The sequence below is a fragment of the Pseudophryne corroboree genome, chromosome 5 (assembly GCF_028390025.1).
Source record: "Pseudophryne corroboree isolate aPseCor3 chromosome 5, aPseCor3.hap2, whole genome shotgun sequence".
Taxonomy (NCBI): domain Eukaryota; kingdom Metazoa; phylum Chordata; class Amphibia; order Anura; family Myobatrachidae; genus Pseudophryne; species Pseudophryne corroboree.
This window is the reverse complement of record NC_086448.1, coordinates 9834313-9853046: the sequence shown is the minus strand read 5'-3', so window position 1 is coordinate 9853046 and position 18734 is coordinate 9834313. Positions and strand designations below refer to the sequence as shown.

General features: G+C 40.7%; 1 protein-coding gene across 1 annotated transcript in view; it reads left to right on the top strand.

Annotated features, from left to right (window-relative positions):
- LOC134927083 (cytochrome P450 2F2-like) overlaps positions 1–18734 on the top strand; it is a 593292-nt gene that overhangs the window by 144966 nt on the left and 429592 nt on the right. Inside the window, exon 2 of the mRNA XM_063921081.1 lies at positions 11765–11985. Coding sequence (XP_063777151.1) covers positions 11765–11985 — 221 coding nt within the window. The remainder of the gene's footprint in view (positions 1–11764; positions 11986–18734) is intronic.

Below are 18734 nucleotides of genomic sequence, written 5' to 3'. Positions count from 1 at the left end.
CTCTGTACAGCGCTGCAGAATGTGTGTGTGCTATATAGATAACTGGTAATAAATAGTAACTATTCTCTGTACAGTGCTGCGGAATGTGTGTGTGCTATATGGATAACTGGTAATAAATAGTAAATATTCTCTGTACAGCGCTGTGGAATGTGTGTGTGCTATATAGATAACTGGTAATAATAGTAAATATTCTCTGTACAGCGCTGTGGAATGTGTGTGTGCTATATAGATAACTGGTAATAATAGTAAATATTCTCTGTACAGCGCTGCGGAATGTGTGTGTGCTATATGGATAACTGGTAATAAATAGTAAATATTCTCTGTACAGCACTGCGGAATGTGTGTGTGCTATATAGATAACTGGTAATAAATAGTAAATATTCTCTGTACAGCGCTGCAGAATGTGTGTGTGCTATATAGATAACTGGTAATAAATAGTTAATATTCTCTGTACAGCGCTGCGGAATGTGTGTGTGCTATATAGATAACTGGTAATAAATAGTAAATATTCTCTGTACAGTGCTGCGGAATATGTGTATGCTATATAGATAACTGGTAATAATAGTAAATATTCTCTGTACATTGCTGCGGAATATGTGTGTGCTATATGGATAACTGGTGATTAAATAGTAAATTTTCTCTGTACAGCGCTGTGGAATGTGTGTGTGCTATATAGATAACTGGTAATAAATAGTAATTATTCTCTGTACAGTGCTGCGGAATATGTGTGTGTTATATAGATAACTGGTAATAAATAGTAAATATTCTCTGTACAGCGCTGCGGAATGTGTGTGTGCTATATAGATAACTGGTAATAATAGTAAATATTCTCTGTACAGTGCTGCGGAATATGTGTGTGCTATATAGATAACTGGTAATAATAGTAAATATTCTCTGTACAGTGCTGCGGAATATGTGTGTGCTATATAGATAACTGGTAATAATAGTAAATATTCTCTGTACAGTGCTGCGGAATATGTGTGTGCTATATAGATAACTGGTAATAATAGTAAATATTCTCTGTACAGTGCTGTGGAATGTGTGTGTGCTATATGGATAACTGGTGATAAATAGTAAATATTCTCTGTACAGCGCTGCGGAATGTGTGTGAGCTATATAGATAACTGGTAATAATAGTAAATATTCTCTGTACAGTGCTGTGGAATGTGTGTGTGCTATATGGATAACTGGTGATAAATAGTAAATATTCTCTGTACAGCGCTGCGGAATGTGTGTGTGCTATATAGATAACTGGTAATAAATAGTAAATATTCTCTGTACAGCGCTGTGGAATGTGTGTGTGCTATAAAGATAACTGGTAATAAATAGTAAATATTCTCTGTACAGCGCTGTGGAATGTGTGTGTGCTATATAGATAACTGGTAATAAATAGTAAATATTCTCTGTACAGTGCTGTGGAATGTGTGTGTGCTATATAGATAACTGGTAATAAATAGTAAATATTCTCTGTACAGCGCTGTGGAATGTCTGTGTACTATATAGATAACTGGTAATAAATAGTAAATATTCTCTGTACAGCGCTGTGGAATGTGTGTGTGCTATATAGATAACTGGTAATAAATAGTAAATATTCTCTGTACAGCGCTGCAGAATGTGTGTGTGCTATATAGATAACTGGTAATAAATAGTAAATATTCTCTGTACAGCGCTGTGGAATGTGTGTGTGCTATATGGATAACTGGTAATAAATAGTAAATATTCTCTGTACAGCGCTGTGGAATGTGTGTGTGCTATATAGATAACTGGTAATAATAGTAAATATTCTCTGTACAGCGCTGTGGAATGTGTGTGTGCTATATAGATAACTGGTAATAATAGTAAATATTCTCTGTACAGCGCTGCGGAATGTGTGTGTGCTATATGGATAACTGGTAATAAATAGTAAATATTCTCTGTACAGCACTGCGGAATGTGTGTGTGCTATATAGATAACTGGTAATAAATAGTAAATATTCTCTGTACAGCGCTGCGGAATGTGTGTGTGCTATATAGATAACTGGTAATAAATAGTTAATATTCTCTGTACAGCGCTGCGGAATGTGTGTGTGTGCTATATAGATAACTGGTAATAAATAGTAAATATTCTCTGTACAGTGCTGCGGAATATGTGTGTGCTATATAGATAACTGGTAATAATAGTAAATATTCTCTGTACATTGCTGCGGAATATGTGTGTGCTATATGGATAACTGGTGATAAATAGTAAATATTCTCTGTACAGCGCTGCGGAATGTGTGTGTGCTATATAGAGAACTGGTAATAATAGTAAATATTCTCTGTACAGTGCTGCGGAATATGTGTGTGCTATATAGATAACTGGTAATAATAGTAAATATTCTCTGTACAGTGCTGCGGAATATGTGTGTGCTATATAGATAACTGGTAATAATAGTAAATATTCTCTGTACAGTGCTGCGGAATATGTGTGTGCTATATAGATAACTGGTAATAATAGTAAATATTCTCTGTACAGTGCTGCGGAATATGTGTGTGCTATATAGATAACTGGTAATAATAGTAAATATTCTCTGTACAGTGCTGTGGAATGTGTGTGTGCTATATGGATAACTGGTGATAAATAGTAAATATTCTCTGTACAGCGCTGCGGAATGTGTGTGAGCTATATAGATAACTGGTAATAATAGTAAATATTCTCTGTACAGTGCTGTGGAATGTGTGTGTGCTATATGGATAACTGGTGATAAATAGTAAATATTCTCTGTACAGCGCTGCGGAATGTGTGTGTGCTATATAGATAACTGGTAATAAATAGTAAATATTCTCTGTACAGCGCTGTGGAATGTGTGTGTGCTATATAGATAACTGGTAATAAATAGTAAATATTCTCTGTACAGCGCTGCGGAATGTGTGTGAGCTATATAGATAACTGGTAATAATAGTAAATATTCTCTGTACAGTGCTGTGGAATGTGTGTGTGCTATATGGATAACTGGTGATAAATAGTAAATATTCTCTGTACAGCGCTGCGGAATGTGTGTGTGCTATATAGATAACTGGTAATAAATAGTAAATATTCTCTGTACAGCGCTGTGGAATGTGTGTGTGCTATATAGATAACTGGTAATAAATAGTAAATATTCTCTGTACAGCGCTGTGGAATGTGTGTGTGCTATATAGATAACTGGTAATAAATAGTTAATATTCTCTGTACAGCGCTGTGGAATGTGTGTGTGCTATATGGATAACTGGTAATAATAGTAAATATTATCTGTACAGCGCTGTGGAATGTGTGTGTGCTATATAGATAACTGGTAATAAATAGTAAATATTCTCTGTACAGCGCTGTGGAATGTGTGTGTGCTATATAGATAACTGGTACTAAATAGTAAATATTCTCTGTACAGCGCTGTGGAATGTGTGTGTGCTATATAGATAACTGGTAATAAATAGTTAATATTCTCTGTACAGCGCTGTGGAATGTGTGTGTGCTATATAGATAACTGGTACTAAATAGTAAATATTCTCTGTACAGCGCTGTGGAATGTGTGTGTGCTATATAGATAACTGGTGATAAATAGTAAATATTCTCTGTACAGCGCTGCGGAATGTGTGTGTGCTATATAGATAACTGGTAATAAATAGTAAATATTCTCTGTACAGCGCTGTGGAATGTGTGTGTGCTATATAGATAACTGGTAATAAATAGTAAATATTCTCTGTACAGCGCTGCGGAATGTGTGTGTGCTATATAGATAACTGGTAATAAATAGTAAATATTCTCTGTACAGCGCTGTGGAATGTGTGTGTGCTATATAGATAACTGGTAATAAATAGTAAATATTCTCTGTACAGCGCTGTGGAATGTGTGTGTGCTATATAGATAACTGGTAATAAATAGTAAATATACTCTGTACAGTGCTGCGGAATGTGTGTGTGCTATATAGATAACTGGTAATAATAGTAAATATTATCTGTACAGCGCTGCGGAATGTGTGTGTGCTATATAGATAACTGGTAATAATAGTAAATATTCTCTGTACAGCGCTGTGGAATGTGTGTGTGCTATATAGATAACTGGTGATACATTTTAAATATTCTCTGTACAGTGCTGTGGAATGTGTGTGTGCTATATAGATAACTGGTGATACATTTTAAATATTCTCTGTACAGCGCTGCGGAATGTGTGTGTGCTATATAGATAACTGGTAATAAATAGTAAATATTCTCTGTACAGCGCTGCGGAATGTGTGTGTGCTATATAGATAACTGTTAATAAATAGTAAATATTCTCTGTACAGCGCTGTGGAATGTGTGTGTGCTATATAGATAACTGGTAATAAATAGTAAATATTCTCTGTACAGCGCTGCGGAATGTGTGTGAGCTATATAGATAACTGGTAATAATAGTAAATATTCTCTGTACAGCGCTGCGGAATGTGTGTGTGCTATATAGATAACTGGTAATAAATAGTAAATATTCTCTGTACAGCGCTGCGGAATGTGTGTGTGCTATATAGATAACTGGTAATAAATAGTAAATATTCTCTGTACAGCGCTGTGGAATATGTGTGTGCTATATGGATAACTGGTAATAAATAATAAATATTCTCTGTACAGCGCTGTGGAATGTGTGTGTGCTATATAGATAACTGGTAATAAATAGTAAATATTCTCTGTACAGTGCTGTGGAATGTGTGTGTGCTATATAGATAACTGGTAATAAATAGTAAATATTCTCTGTACAGCGCTGCGGAATGTGTGTGTGCTATATAGATAACTGGTAATAAATAGTAAATATTCTCTGTACAGCGCTGTGGAATGTGTGTGTGCTATATAGATAACTGGTAATAAATAGTAAATATTCTCTGTACAGCGCTGCGGAATGTGTGTGTGCTATATAGATAACTGGTAATAAATAGTAAATATTCTCTGTACAGCACTGCGGAATGTGTGTGTGCTATATAGATAACTGGTAATAATAGTAAATATTCTCTGTACAGCGCTGTGGAATGTGTGTGTGCTATATAGATAACTGGTAATAAATAGTAAATATACTCTGTACAGCGCTGCGGAATGTGTGTGTGCTATATAGATAACTGGTAATAAATAGTAAATATTCTCTGTACAGCACTGCGGAATGTGTGTGTGCTATATAGATAACTGGTAATAATAGTAAATATTCTCTGTACAGCGCTGTGGAATGTGTGTGTGCTATATAGATAACTGGTAATAAATAGTAAATATACTCTGTACAGTGCTGCGGAATGTGTGTGTGCTATATAGATAACTGGTAATAAATAATAAATATTCTCTGTACAGCGCTGTGGAATGTGTGTGTGCTATATAGATAACTGGTAATAAATAGTAAATATTCTCTGTACAGCGCTGTGGAATGTGTGTGTGCTATATAGATAACTGGTAATAAATAGTAAATATTCTCTGTACAGCGCTGCGGAATGTGTGTGTGCTATATAGATAACAGGTAATAAATAGTAAATATTCTCTGTACAGCGCTGCGGAATGTGTGTGTGCTATATAGATAACTGGTAATAAATAGTAAATATTCTCTGTACAGCGCTGTGGAATGTGTGTGTGCTATATAGATAACTGGTAATAAATAGTAAATATTCTCTGTACAGCGCTGTGGAATGTGTGTGTGCTATATAGATAACTGGTAATAATAGTAAATATTCTCTGTACAGGGCTGCGGAATGTGTGTGTGCTATATAGATAACTGGTAATAAATAGTAAATATTCTCTGTACAGCGCTGTGGAATGTGTGTGTGCTATATAGATAACTGGTAATAAATAGTAAATATTCTCTGTACAGCGCTGCGGAATGTGTGTGTGCTATATAGATAACTGGTAATAAATAGTAAATATTCTCTGTACAGCGCTGCGGAATGTGTGTGTGCTATATAGATAACTGGTAATAAATAGTAAATATTCTCTGTACAGCGCTGCGGAATGTGTGTGAGCTATATAGATAACTGGTAATAAATAGTAAATATTCTCTGTACAGCGCTGTGGAATGTGTGTGTGCTATATAGATAACTGGTAATGAATAGTAAATATTCTCTGTACAGCACTGCAGAATGTGTGTGTGCTATATAGATAACTGGTAATAAATAGTAAATATTCTCTGTACAGCGCTGTGGAATGTGTGTGTGCTATATAGATAACTGGTAATAAATAGTAAATATTCTCTGTACAGCGCTGTGGAATGTGTGTGTGCTATATAGATAACTGGTAATAATAGTAAATATTCTCTGTACAGCGCTGTGGAATGTGTGTGTGCTATATAGATAACTGGTAATAAATAGTAAATATTCTCTGTACAGCGCTGTGGAATGTGTGTGTGCTATATAGATAACTGGTAATAAATAGTAAATATTCTCTGTACAGCGCTGTGGAATGTGTGTGTGCTATATAGATAACTGGTAATAAATAGTAAATATTCTCTGTACAGCGCTGCGGAATGTGTGGGTGCTATATAGATAACTGGTAATAATAGTAAATATTCTCTGTACAGCGCTGCGGAATGTGTGTGTGCTATATAGATAACTGGTAATAAATAGTAAATATTCTCTGTACAGCGCTGTGGAATGTGTGTGTGCTATATAGATAACTGGTAATAAATAGTAAATATTCTCTGTACAGCGCTGTGGAATGTGTGTGTGCTATATAGATAACTGGTAATAAATAGTAAATATTCTCTGTACAGCGCTGTGGAATGTGTGTGTGCTATATAGATAACTGGTAATAAATAGTAAATATTCTCTGTACAGCGCTGCGGAATGTGTGTGTGCTATATAGATAACTGGTAATAAATAGTTAATATTCTCTGTGATGGTGCTGAGAGCTCACAGGGTTGTCGCCCATTAGGGAGTGTATCTCTCATGCATAATCTCTGTGTGACTGTGGTGAGTATATATTTATCTAATACAATATAGGGAAATATATTGATCAGTGTTGTGTTGTCTGTGACTAAGAGGAGAAGCAGCTGCTGGAGGGAGAAGACTGAGGTGTCACACGGAACGTACACCTGCCGGATTTACAGGTCAGAGATAGATAGATAGATAGATAGATAGATAGATAGATAGATAGATAGATAGATAGATAGATAGATAGATAGATAGATGGGGGATATGGTCTCTAAGTCGACAATAACTAGGTCGACACTATCTAGGTCAACCACTATTGGTAGACAGTAACTAAGTCGACATGGTTTCTATGTCGACAGGGTCTCTATGTCGACATGTTCTAGGTCGACCTTTTGACCTGTTGACCTAGAACATGTTGGCCTAGAGACCCTGTCGACCTAGAAACCCTGTTGACCTAGTTACTGTCGACCAAAAGTGGTCGACCTAGACACTGTCGACCTAGCTACTGTCTATCTTCCATACCACACCCGATAGATAGATAGATAGATAGATAGATAGATAGATAGATAGATAGATAGATAGATAGATAGAGGTCTATTTATTAACATTATTTTTACTAAAATAATGTGAAAAATGAGTGTTTTCTGTCTTCACCCTTTTTCACATTATTTTAGTATCACCTGAATGTAATAAAGAGTATTTGGAGCAGTTTTCATGAATAACTGCTCCAAACCCTTTTTTCACTTTTTTTTAGTAACCCGCATCACATTCCTCATACTTATAATGGGAAATGTGATGTGGACAAATTTACTAAAAAAAGAATGAAAAAATCCCACGGTGTGCCCTGTGATAATTCCGGCAGCTCAGGCTGGTGAGATCACAGGGCAGCACTGCGATAATGTGGCTTTTGCCCCTGGCAGAGAGAGCTGAGCGGGGACCCGGCGGAGTGATCAGCTCTGTGTGTCCGATGGACCCACAAGCTGATCACAGTGTAAAAAACCCCACAAACCATACTCGCCTGTCCAGGGATCCGGTGTCCGCTGCTCCAGTGAGCGCTGCCAGGCGCTGGGTCCCCCATATGCTGCAAAGTGACCCCGGCGCAGTAAAGTGATGCTGCAAAACGGCAGTGCACTTTACAGCACTGGGGGGTCACAGCGAAGGAGAAGGACCTGGTGCCCGGCAGCCTTCTGATGCAGCGCAGACTGGCTCCCTGGACCGGTGAGTATATTGATCTTCTGGGGGGGTCCGCGGAGTGCGGGGGTAGTAGCGACGGGGGTATTCAATTGGGCGATGGCATAAGCGGCCATGTTGGCGCGGGCGGCGCATGTGCAGCAGGACATCGGGGTATTTTTTATGAAAAAATGATGCTGCCAAGGGGCATCGCAGGGACAGAGCTTGATCGCATCATTATGTAGTGTTAGGACTGCTGATATCGGAGAAGCCTTGACGCAGCTCAGCAGCTAAACATGTCTTTGCAAACGCATGCGACCAATTTCTCTGAAATTCTATGACCAGTTAGGTTCAGGTATGGTTACAGATAATTTTTAGTGTGCTGTAGGGATACCAGGGGGGAGATCACTCCCCCCCCCCCTCTGTCTGCTGTTTGTTTGTGACCCCTCCCCTTTTCTAGCACATGATATATAATTATTTCCAGGAATGGTTGAGCAGCGACCATTGTTTGTTTGCATAGATAGATAGACAAATATAGATAGACCGATAGATAGATAGATAGATAGATAGATAGATAGATAGATAGATAGATAGATAGATAGATAGATAGAAGGAGAAGCAGCTGCTGGAGGGAGAAGACTGAGGTGTCACACGGATCGTACATCTGCCGGATTTACAGGTCAGAGATAGATAGATAGATAGATAGATAGATAGATAGATAGATAGATAGATAGATAGATAGAAGGAGAAGCAGCTGCTGGAGGGAGAAGACTGAGGTGTCACACGGATCGTACATCTGCCGGATTTACTGGTCAGTGATAAATATATAGATAGAAAGATAGATAGCGAGATAGATAGATAGATAGATAGATAGATAGACAGATAGATAGATAGATAGATAGATAGATAGATAGATAGATAGATAGATAGATAGATAGATAGACAGATAGATTGATAGCTGTTTGTCTGTGACACTCCAAAACAGGTGAAGCAGAACAACCAATTACAGGTTGAGTATCCCCTATCCAAAATGCTTGGGACCAGAGGTATTTTGGATATCGGATTTTTCCGCATTTTGGAATAATTGCATACCATAATGAGATATCATGGTGATGGGACCTAAATCTAAGCACAGAATCCATTTATGTTTCATATACACCTTATACACACAGCCTGAAGGTCATTTAATATAATATTTTAATAACTTTGTGTATTATACAAAGTTTGTGTGCATTGAGCTATCAGAAAATTAGTTTAGAAAGTATTGTGTTGTAGCAGGAGTATTTAAGAAATTTACACTGGGTGACTAATACTCTGCACACTGACTAAATATCTCAGTGCATTTCCTGAAGGCTTCTCCTGTCTCGCTGTCCATCTCCTTCATTTGTCTCTCTGCTTCTTAGGGGTCAGTTCAGTTTAATGCGGATTGAATAGCGCTGGGAGGGAGCTGCAGAAGCTATTCAATTCAGAGCGTTGCTGTCCCTGACTAGAGGATTTCTTCTTGCACTCTTCCAGGGGTGTGAACAGAAATCCAACAAAACTAGGTCCGCGATGCTGTTTTGTGACCTAATGCCGTGCAAACAGCACCACGGCGAGGCAGTTTAGTCGGAGAATGCCCATTCTTATGACTAAACACCTTCTTTAGTCCGGGAATACGGGCATTCTCCAACTTAAAATCACGCTGAATTGAATAACTCCGGAAGCTCCCTCCCGGTGCGTTTCCATCCGCGTTGAATTGAATTGACCCCTTAATCTATCTCCACCACTGAGTCCATCTTCTGCATGTGTTTCCTCTCTCAGTTCATCTTCTGCATGCATCTCTTACTCCCTCTCAGTCCATCGCCTGCATGTTTCTTCCAGTCTCTCTTTTCTCGTTTTTACACCTATATCATTCCTCCTTCTGCATGTTTCTTTCTATATATAATTGCTGACCACCTTCTGCCTTTCTCCCTCTGCGCAGTTTCTGCCTCTCTCCCCTTTTATCTGCCAAGCTTCTGCCAGTCACTTGATGCAGAGATTCTGTGCCAGTGGGACAGTCACAATTGGAAGCATGCAGCAACTCTGTTTGCATAGAGGGCCCAGCTTCCTGCTATCCCACCTGGACTGTTACCTATACTGCGTCTCCACTGGGTGAACATTTCTGATCATTTCGCTTCCCCATACTTTGCCAATTGTTCAACCTTCTGCTGTCTGTTCCCCATCTGTGTGTATGCCTTCATCTATCAATCACCTGTCTGCTCCCTATCTGTGTGTATGCCTTCATCTATCAATCACCTGTCTGTCTTCCATCTTCTGATTGCCTTCTTGTCTTCCCCATGTGAGTCATTATATCTCCTTTGTCTTTGAATCTGTCTCGCCTTTGTGTGTTGTCTGTCCCTACCAGGGCTTAAAGTGTTTCTGGAGAGGTATGGGAACTCACTTCCCCCACCACCGACTTCCCTCCCATTAGGGAGATGCAAGGGCAATGGTAGGGTATTAGGCACCCCCCTGTAAACTACAAATTTCGTCTAAGGAACATCACTAAAAAGGGGTGTGACATCACATGGAAGGGGTGTGGCCACACAATAGTACCCCCAATTCAAACTATGCCACACAATAGCACAATCTTATTGACATTACACTGTACATAGTGCCTCTATTTCATATTACAACACTTTCTCAAGTTGTGAGACACAGTATTGCCCCATATTCACGCTATGCTACACAGTAGTGCCCCTTATACACAATGCCCATGGCATCAGTGCTGCTTATACACGTAATAATGCCCACGGAACAGTGCCGCTTATATACATACTAATGCCCATGGTATCAGTGCTACTTATACACGTAATAATGCCCACGGAGCAGTGCCGCTTATATACATACTAATGCCCATGGTATCAGTGCCGGGATGCTGGTGGTCATGTGACCGACACTGGAATCCTGACACCACTCACAAAACTGTCGCCAGGACACTGACAGCCCAAGGTTAGTATCGGGAGCGGCATTAGAGCTAGGGCCCGGGAAAGGGGGCAAGGGTTAGGCACTAGGGAATGGGTAGCTGTAGCCGTCACCACTAAAAATTTAGCCCTAGTTGCCCCCCCCCCCTAAATTTAGCATTAGCCGCTACCAGAGGAGGGTTATGGTTAAGGTGTGTGTGTGGGGATGGGTTAGTGCACTTTCCCCCCAAACGTGTCAGCATTCTCGGTTTTTGGATGCTGGGATCGGTCATGTGACCACCAGCATCCCGAACACCGGGATATCATACTACACATAAGACATAGCAGCAGATCCTCGTGGGAAAGCAGACAGACCCATAATTAATATTATTACCAGTTATTTATATAGCGCACACATATTGTGCATCGCATTACAGAGAATATTTGGCAATTCACATCAGTCCCTGACCCAGTGGAGCTTACAATCTATATTTCAATCTATATTCTACTAGGGTTAATTTTGTCAGAAGCCAATTAACCTACCAATATATATTTGGATTGTGGGAGGAAACCAGTGTACACGGAGGAAACCCAGGCAAGTATGGGGGAGAATATACAAACTCCACACTGTTAAAGCCATGGTGGGAATTCAACCCATGACCTTAGTGCTGTGAGGCAGTAATGCTAACCATTACACCGTCCATGCTGCCCAATTGCTGGGGGATGGGTTAGTGTAGGAAATGACAGCAGGAGCCATAGAACGTGGTGCTCTGTACTTACAGCAAACCTTTGTTCCATCCATAAATGCAGGTATAGAACAAAGCATTTCCCCTCCTGATACTGACAGGACCATGAGCGTCTTCCCAGCGCTGACCCTGGTGGTCTCCTTCCTCCTCCCACTCTTCTTCCTCCTCTTGTCCTGGAGACGACATAAGAAATACCAGTTCCTACCCCCAGGACCAGCTCCACTCCCTTTTCTGGGGACACCCAAATATATCGGAGACGTTGCTGCCCTCAAATACTACCCAGAGGTATGTAACATGGAACATAACAGGTGCCTCTGTATGTACAGGGCTGGAATAATGTTACTATATCATATTATTATTATCCTTTATTTATATGGCACCACAAGGGTTCAGCAGCACCCAATTACAGAGTACATATGCACATAATCAAAACAGGAAAACAGTGACTTACAGTTGAAGACAATATAGGACAAGTACAGGGTAACTAAGCATAACTACACCAGTAAATGACATAGAGATAATTTCCAGGTGGCCAAAAAACTGCAGGATTTGGGCAGTTGAGGATTATTAAAGTAAGAAAAGTATAAGCACATGAGGGAAGAGGGCCCTGCTCGTGAGAGCTTACATTCTAAGAGGAGGGGTAGACACACAGGGGAGACGCAGATGGGGTACATAGAGAGCGTGGAACAGAGGGTTAGGATGAGATTTGGCCGGGTTTGGTAAAGAAATGGGTCTTAAGAGCCCATTTGAAGTTTTGTAGAGAGGTGGAGAGTCTGAGAGGGAGAGGTAAAGAATTCCAGAGGAAGGGAGACGCACATGAAAAATCTTGGAGATAGGAGTGGGAGGATCATAGAACATAATACAGGTTTATACTAACTGCATAATACATGGGCACACAACACATTTACTTATATTACACATTGTACATTCACATCAGCACACGCATATTTTGCTTTTGGGAACTGCCCCTTGAATAGGGGACGTGCGCCATTTGTAGTGTTTGTGTAGACCTGAACATACTATACATAGTAGAACATATACAGTATAAACAGATGGCAAATAGGTGAATCTCCTCCTACCAGATCTTACCCACAGTGAGCCGGTTGGCTTTGTGCCTGGGGGAGAGGCTTATGGTATCCATCATATCTTGCGGATTAATGCATGTGTAATCCCTGGTTACTATTAGGAAGCTATATTAGTATATGTGCATGTGTAATCCCTGGTTACTATTAGGAAGCTATATTAGTATATGTGTATGTGTAATGCTAATAAAGTTAATTTGTATGCTATAATACAGTGGAGGGGGAAGAAGCTGCTAGACTGTCCCCACGGCAGCATCATCCGCATGCCATAGCCGGGGAGCAGGAGTCACGAGCAGTTAGAGAGGAGGTTATAAAAGGGGCTGCTGGGGCGGCAGTTGTAAAAGAGCCGGTAGCCTGTGAAACAGTGAGGAGCAGTGATGGAGGACAGGGGGATCTCTTACCAGTAAAGGAGGTGACCCCCGTCTAAATCAGTTCGGTGAAGTGTGGGAATCGCTGACACCTGGAGCTGCCGCGGTGGTAGACGCATGGGTGAGGAGAGACTGCAGTCCAGGATGGACAGCGCCTTACCTCTCTCTGCCAGCACTGATTGCATAGGAGGCCAGGAGAGTGAAAGTGTGGAGGGCTGGAGCACTGGTCAGGCAAGTCGATCCTCCAAATTCAGCGGCTGGTAGAAGTAGGGACAGCCTCCCTGAGGAATCGACGGGGCTAGGCTACAGCACAGACCCATAGATCCAAATTCGGTGTGGTATGACTGGGTGAGTGACCATCCCTCCGGAGCAGCCATTCAGCATAGAGTTGGGGGAGTGGCCTAGTCACAGAGGGAGCGCAGCAGCTGAGAAGTGGGGTCAAGTAAACTCCCGCTATGCACTATACAACCCCAGCTGCATGACATTTATCAATGCAGCTACAGGAGTGGGACATATAACCTTAGCTACAGGCATTGCTTATAGCAGAATCAGTTATATAGCTGCTGAATTCAATTATACAGTATTATAAGATGATGCTGATATTTAGTGAAAGGATTAAATACATTAATAGTAATCGTTATATAGCATATTGGCCGAGATACCATACAAGGGACTGCTGAAACCTTTGCTATACGTGACATACTGGACAATTGTAAGACATATTAAAGGTTACAGCTTCCCATATAGATACTACTGCATATGTTATTTATATCATCGGTTGGAGGCTGCATAGTACAGAAAAGGACATCTGCTGAAGTCACCAGTCTGTGAGAAACAATTTGGTTACTAGTTAGACAGAAGACTTCGTTACCTATGAAAAAACTTCCCTTTGGACAGCTAGAAAGGAAACATAAGTAGCAGTCGCAGTCTAGCAGACACTGAATTCTACATAGCTGCAAGTCATCATTTATTGGACACAAAATGCTACAACAGTAAACAAAGGCTCGTATTATCCTTTCTGTACCAGAGAAAACTGATACTTCAAAGACAGCGCCGGAAATTATTAAGGGGAAGTATCTACAGATTATTCAGTCCACAGTTAGAGCAACAGATGGGAATATCGGCCCCATGGACCCCATTAATATTCAGTAGAGACTACCTGATTTGCTATTTATAGCAGGATTGCAACATTGTAATGAAAAGATATCCTTCCAGATACTACTATAACTCTAACTCAGGAACCCCAGGGCCCCAACGAGTGCACTAACAGGACAAGGGTACCCGGGTTATTTGTTGCCTAAGAGAAGGCGGAGAGTTTTTTTTTGTGTTGCATGCATTTATAATTGTATAGGCACACTAAGGCAAATAGTTTAGAAAGGGAAAAAGGAGTATATTAAGAAATATATTTATATATTCATATATGGCTATGTAATGTTATTAAATATTTATTACTTATTACTATGACATTAAAACTACTATACTTACCATTTTTCCTGGTGTTGCTGGAAGTCGTATGGAGAGAGCTGGAAAAGAGAACAGGTATATTAAAGTCAAAGGGAAGTTGTATTTACATGCACATGAATATATATTGAAGAATCACCTTATTAGGGGATAGGGCTTACCCAAGCAAGCCCAACCAAAATAATCTCATAGCTTGGGTGGAGGCACATTTCGGGTAATCAATCAATAGATTAGTGTGGAAAGAGGGTTACACATGGCAGTGATTATGTTGATGAACGCCTTTGCCAGGGTTGTATTGGGCTTAATGATGGGTGTGCTTTAGTGTATGGGATTGAGTCAGACCTGTTTCCAATATAATCTATCCCTATGCCATTCATCTGTGCTAGGATCAAAATGAACAGCTCATTCTCTAATCCCTTCATCAATAAAACTTTCCTTCAGGGGACGCCCATACTTACAAATGATCTATGTCCTCACATGGAGGTCCTGGATAGATCTAACAGAATTCATAATTACATTTCTGGCTTCACTACCCTGGACAGGGAGCACGGTGCATTTTACAGAAGACTTACTTACCATAGCAAATCCTGTGTTCTGAGTACCCAACCTATCTAACCTAACCTAATATATATATTTTATTATATTTTTTCTTTTGCTTTTTACACTGGGGCAGAGCTTCTGAATGTACTCCCCTTAGGTTAGGTTAGATAGGTTGGGTACTCAGAACTGGGTTTGGACAAAACAAGATAACAAATTTTCTAACTAGAAAAAATGGATGCTATCGATGTCTGGGATGTACAACATGTGGATACCTCCAGACTGGAGACACCATTGTACATGCCCAGTCTGGTAAGAGATTTAAAATTGGATGGCCCCTTAGTTGTTCCTCTAAATTTGTGATTTATGTGCTGTTTTGCCCATGTGGGCTCCAGTATGTAGGCAAAACGGTGTGCCAATTTAAAGAGAGGATGGCACAACATAGGGCGGCCATTAGAGCCGCACTTTTTTCAGGGAACAGTGAACAACCGGTGGCACGCCACTTTGCCCGATTGGGACATGGTGTGGCCACCATACGTTATAAAATTATCGATCATGTACCCCTATCACTGCGACGTGGTGATAGACATAAAAGATTACTACAGTTGGAGGCCCGGTGGATCTACCGCCTTGACACCATGGCTCCCAAAGGGCTGAATGAGACCATGGGTCTTAACTGTTTTCTCTGAATATATCCATATCAGGCTGGTGTGGTACACATGTCTGACGCAGGATGACATGATATAAAATATCTACAGGGGTAACATTTAATTGTAAGTAAATTTGATTCAAGTTTAAATTCATACCCTTGTATACATGTGTAGGTAGTGTATATAGAGTTTATAATTACACCTGTATGTATTCGTTGAGGCATGTGTTATGTGTCACAAGCTATATATAACTTATTACAAGAGAATGTTATTCTTGAAATTTGACCCAGAATTAACAACTATGGAGCAGCAGATTCTATGGGATGCAGATTAGTTTTATTTGTCTGTAATACTGTTACAGTTTTTGTCATGATTTTTCTGTGTGTGTATATGGTTGCAAGATGGATGATTTGACACTGCTGGTAAACGGGATGCGGCCAGCATGGTTTTGCTGTTATATGCATTGATATATGCTTTAGTCTAACCATCTTACGGTTCACGGGTTTCCGTGACAACGCTGGCGGCGTCCTTGTATACGAGCGGTGCCGCGTCTCCATGGTAACGCACCCAGCAGTCTGTTCGGTGGTCCGCGTCACTTCCTCTTCCGGCAACAGCCGTGTATGCAGGGGGGAGTGGCGGAGGACTCCGTGGATGCTGGCGGGAATACTGAAAATTTTCCATTGGTGGGGGTAAGGTATAAAGTTTGTTTTGTGCTCACTTGTTGTTATCCTGATGAAGGGGGACAACCCCGAAACGTTGATGATGTGATGATACATTAAAGCTTGGTTGCTTTATTTTTGCATGAGTTACCACGTCTCTGAGTGCCGCTTCCTGTTTATTGCTATATATATATATATATATATATACATATATATATATATATATATATATATATATATTAGGGATGAGCGGGTTCGGATATCAGAGATCCGAACTTCCCCCTGAGCTTCACGATCTGAGCTGGGAACCTAGTCTGGATCAGGACTACCCACCAGAACGGGATCCAAGAACGAGGCAGAAGGTCATCATCCCGCTGTCGAATTCTCGCATGTTTTGGTTTCTATATAAGGAGCCGCGTGTTGCTGACATTTTCACTCCAGACTTGGAGAGAGGGAGACACATCTCTGTCTGTCTGTGGGTGCTGGCGTACAAAGGTGCTGCTGTCCTGTGCTGTTCTGGGGTAATGTCTTGTGCTGGTGTACTGTGCTGTTAGGGGTGCTGCTGTTCTGTGCTGTTCTGGGGTAATGTCTTGTGCTGGTGTACTGTGCTGTTAGGGGTGCTGCTGTTCTTTGCTGTTCTGGGGTAATGCCCTGTGCTGGTGTACTGTGCTTTTAGGGGTGCTGCTCTCCTGTGCTGTTCTGGGGTAATGTCCTGTGCTGGTGTACTGTGCTGTTAGGGGTGCTGCTGTCCTGTGCTGCTGTACTGTGCTGTTAGGGTTGCTGCTGTCCTGTGCTGTTCTGGGGTGGTGTACTGTGCTGTTAGGGGTGCTGCTGTCCTGTGCTGTTACAGGTTGCTGTTCTAGGGTGTCCTGTGCGGTTTGGGGTGCTGCAGTCCTGTGCTGTACAGGGCACTGTTCTGTGCAGTGTAAAAATACAGGGGGGCAGTGGCCCTGTCCTGTATGCTGTAATAAATACAGGGGTGCTGTGAAAATACAGGGGTACTGTAAAAATAAAGGGACACTGGCCCTGTCTTGTATGCTGTAAAAATACAGGGGTGCTGTTAAAATACAGGAACACTAGCCATGTCCTGTATGCTGTAAAAATACAGGGGTGTTGTAAAAATACAGGGATGCTGTTATAATAAAGAATCACTGGCCATGTCCTGTATGCTGTAAAAATACAGGGGTGCTGTGAAAATACAGAGGTGCTGTGGCCCTGACCTGTATGCTGTAAAAATATGGGGGCATTGTAAAAAATAAAGGAACACTGGCCCTGTCCTGTATGCTGTAAAAATAAAGGGGTGTTGTAAAAATACAGGCTTGCTGTTAAAATAAAGGAACAATGGCCTTGTCTTGTATGCTGTAAAAATATGGGGGTGTTGTTAAAAAACAGGGGTGCTGTAAAATAAAGGAACACTGGTCCTGAATTTTGTGCTGTAAAAATACAGGGGTGCTGTTAAAATAAAGGAACACTGGCCCTGTCCTGTATGCTGTAAAAATACAGGGGTGCTGTGGCCTAGTCCTGTTAGCTGTAAAAATACAGGGGTGTTGTAAAAATACAGAGATGCTGTAAAAATAAAGAAACACTAGCCCTGTACTATATGCTGTCAAAATTACAGGGGTGATGTAAATTGGCACTGTTCTGTTTGCTGTAAGAATAAAGGGGCGCTGTCCTGTGAAATTATCAGGAACAACTTCCAGTTCCTATTACTAGTGCTGAAGCTGCTGCTGCCACCAGTCATGACATTGATGATGCAATTCCATCAATGTCGTCTGCTAAGGCCAATGCCCAATGTCATAGAGAACATGTAAAATCCAAGAAGCAAAAATGAATAACCAAAGTAAATTATATAAGAAATTATCTGATGAGAAACGTATAATTGGCAATTTGCCATTTACGACACGAAGTGACAAGAAAAGGCTAAGGCATTGGACTATGTTCATGACTGGTTGTTCAGTTTCTCATGAAGATGGAAGCTATTCTCCCTCTCGAAAAAAATAAAATAAAAAGCTTGTTAAAAACAACTGTGCATTGAGACTCAGAGATATCACAAGTCACAAAGGAAAGTCCAGGGGTGTCCGCAGTTGCGATGTCTAGGCCTGACCTTCCCAGGACTAGCGTTAGCTAGAGGAGGCTACTACCAACATTTGCACACCCTGTGCAAGTGCTTGGAGGAGCACTACCAGTCCAGTTGCTGATATTAAGATTGAGGATGTCACTGTAGAAGTACACCAGGATGAGGAGGATATGGGTGTAGCTGGCGCTGTGGAGGAAGTT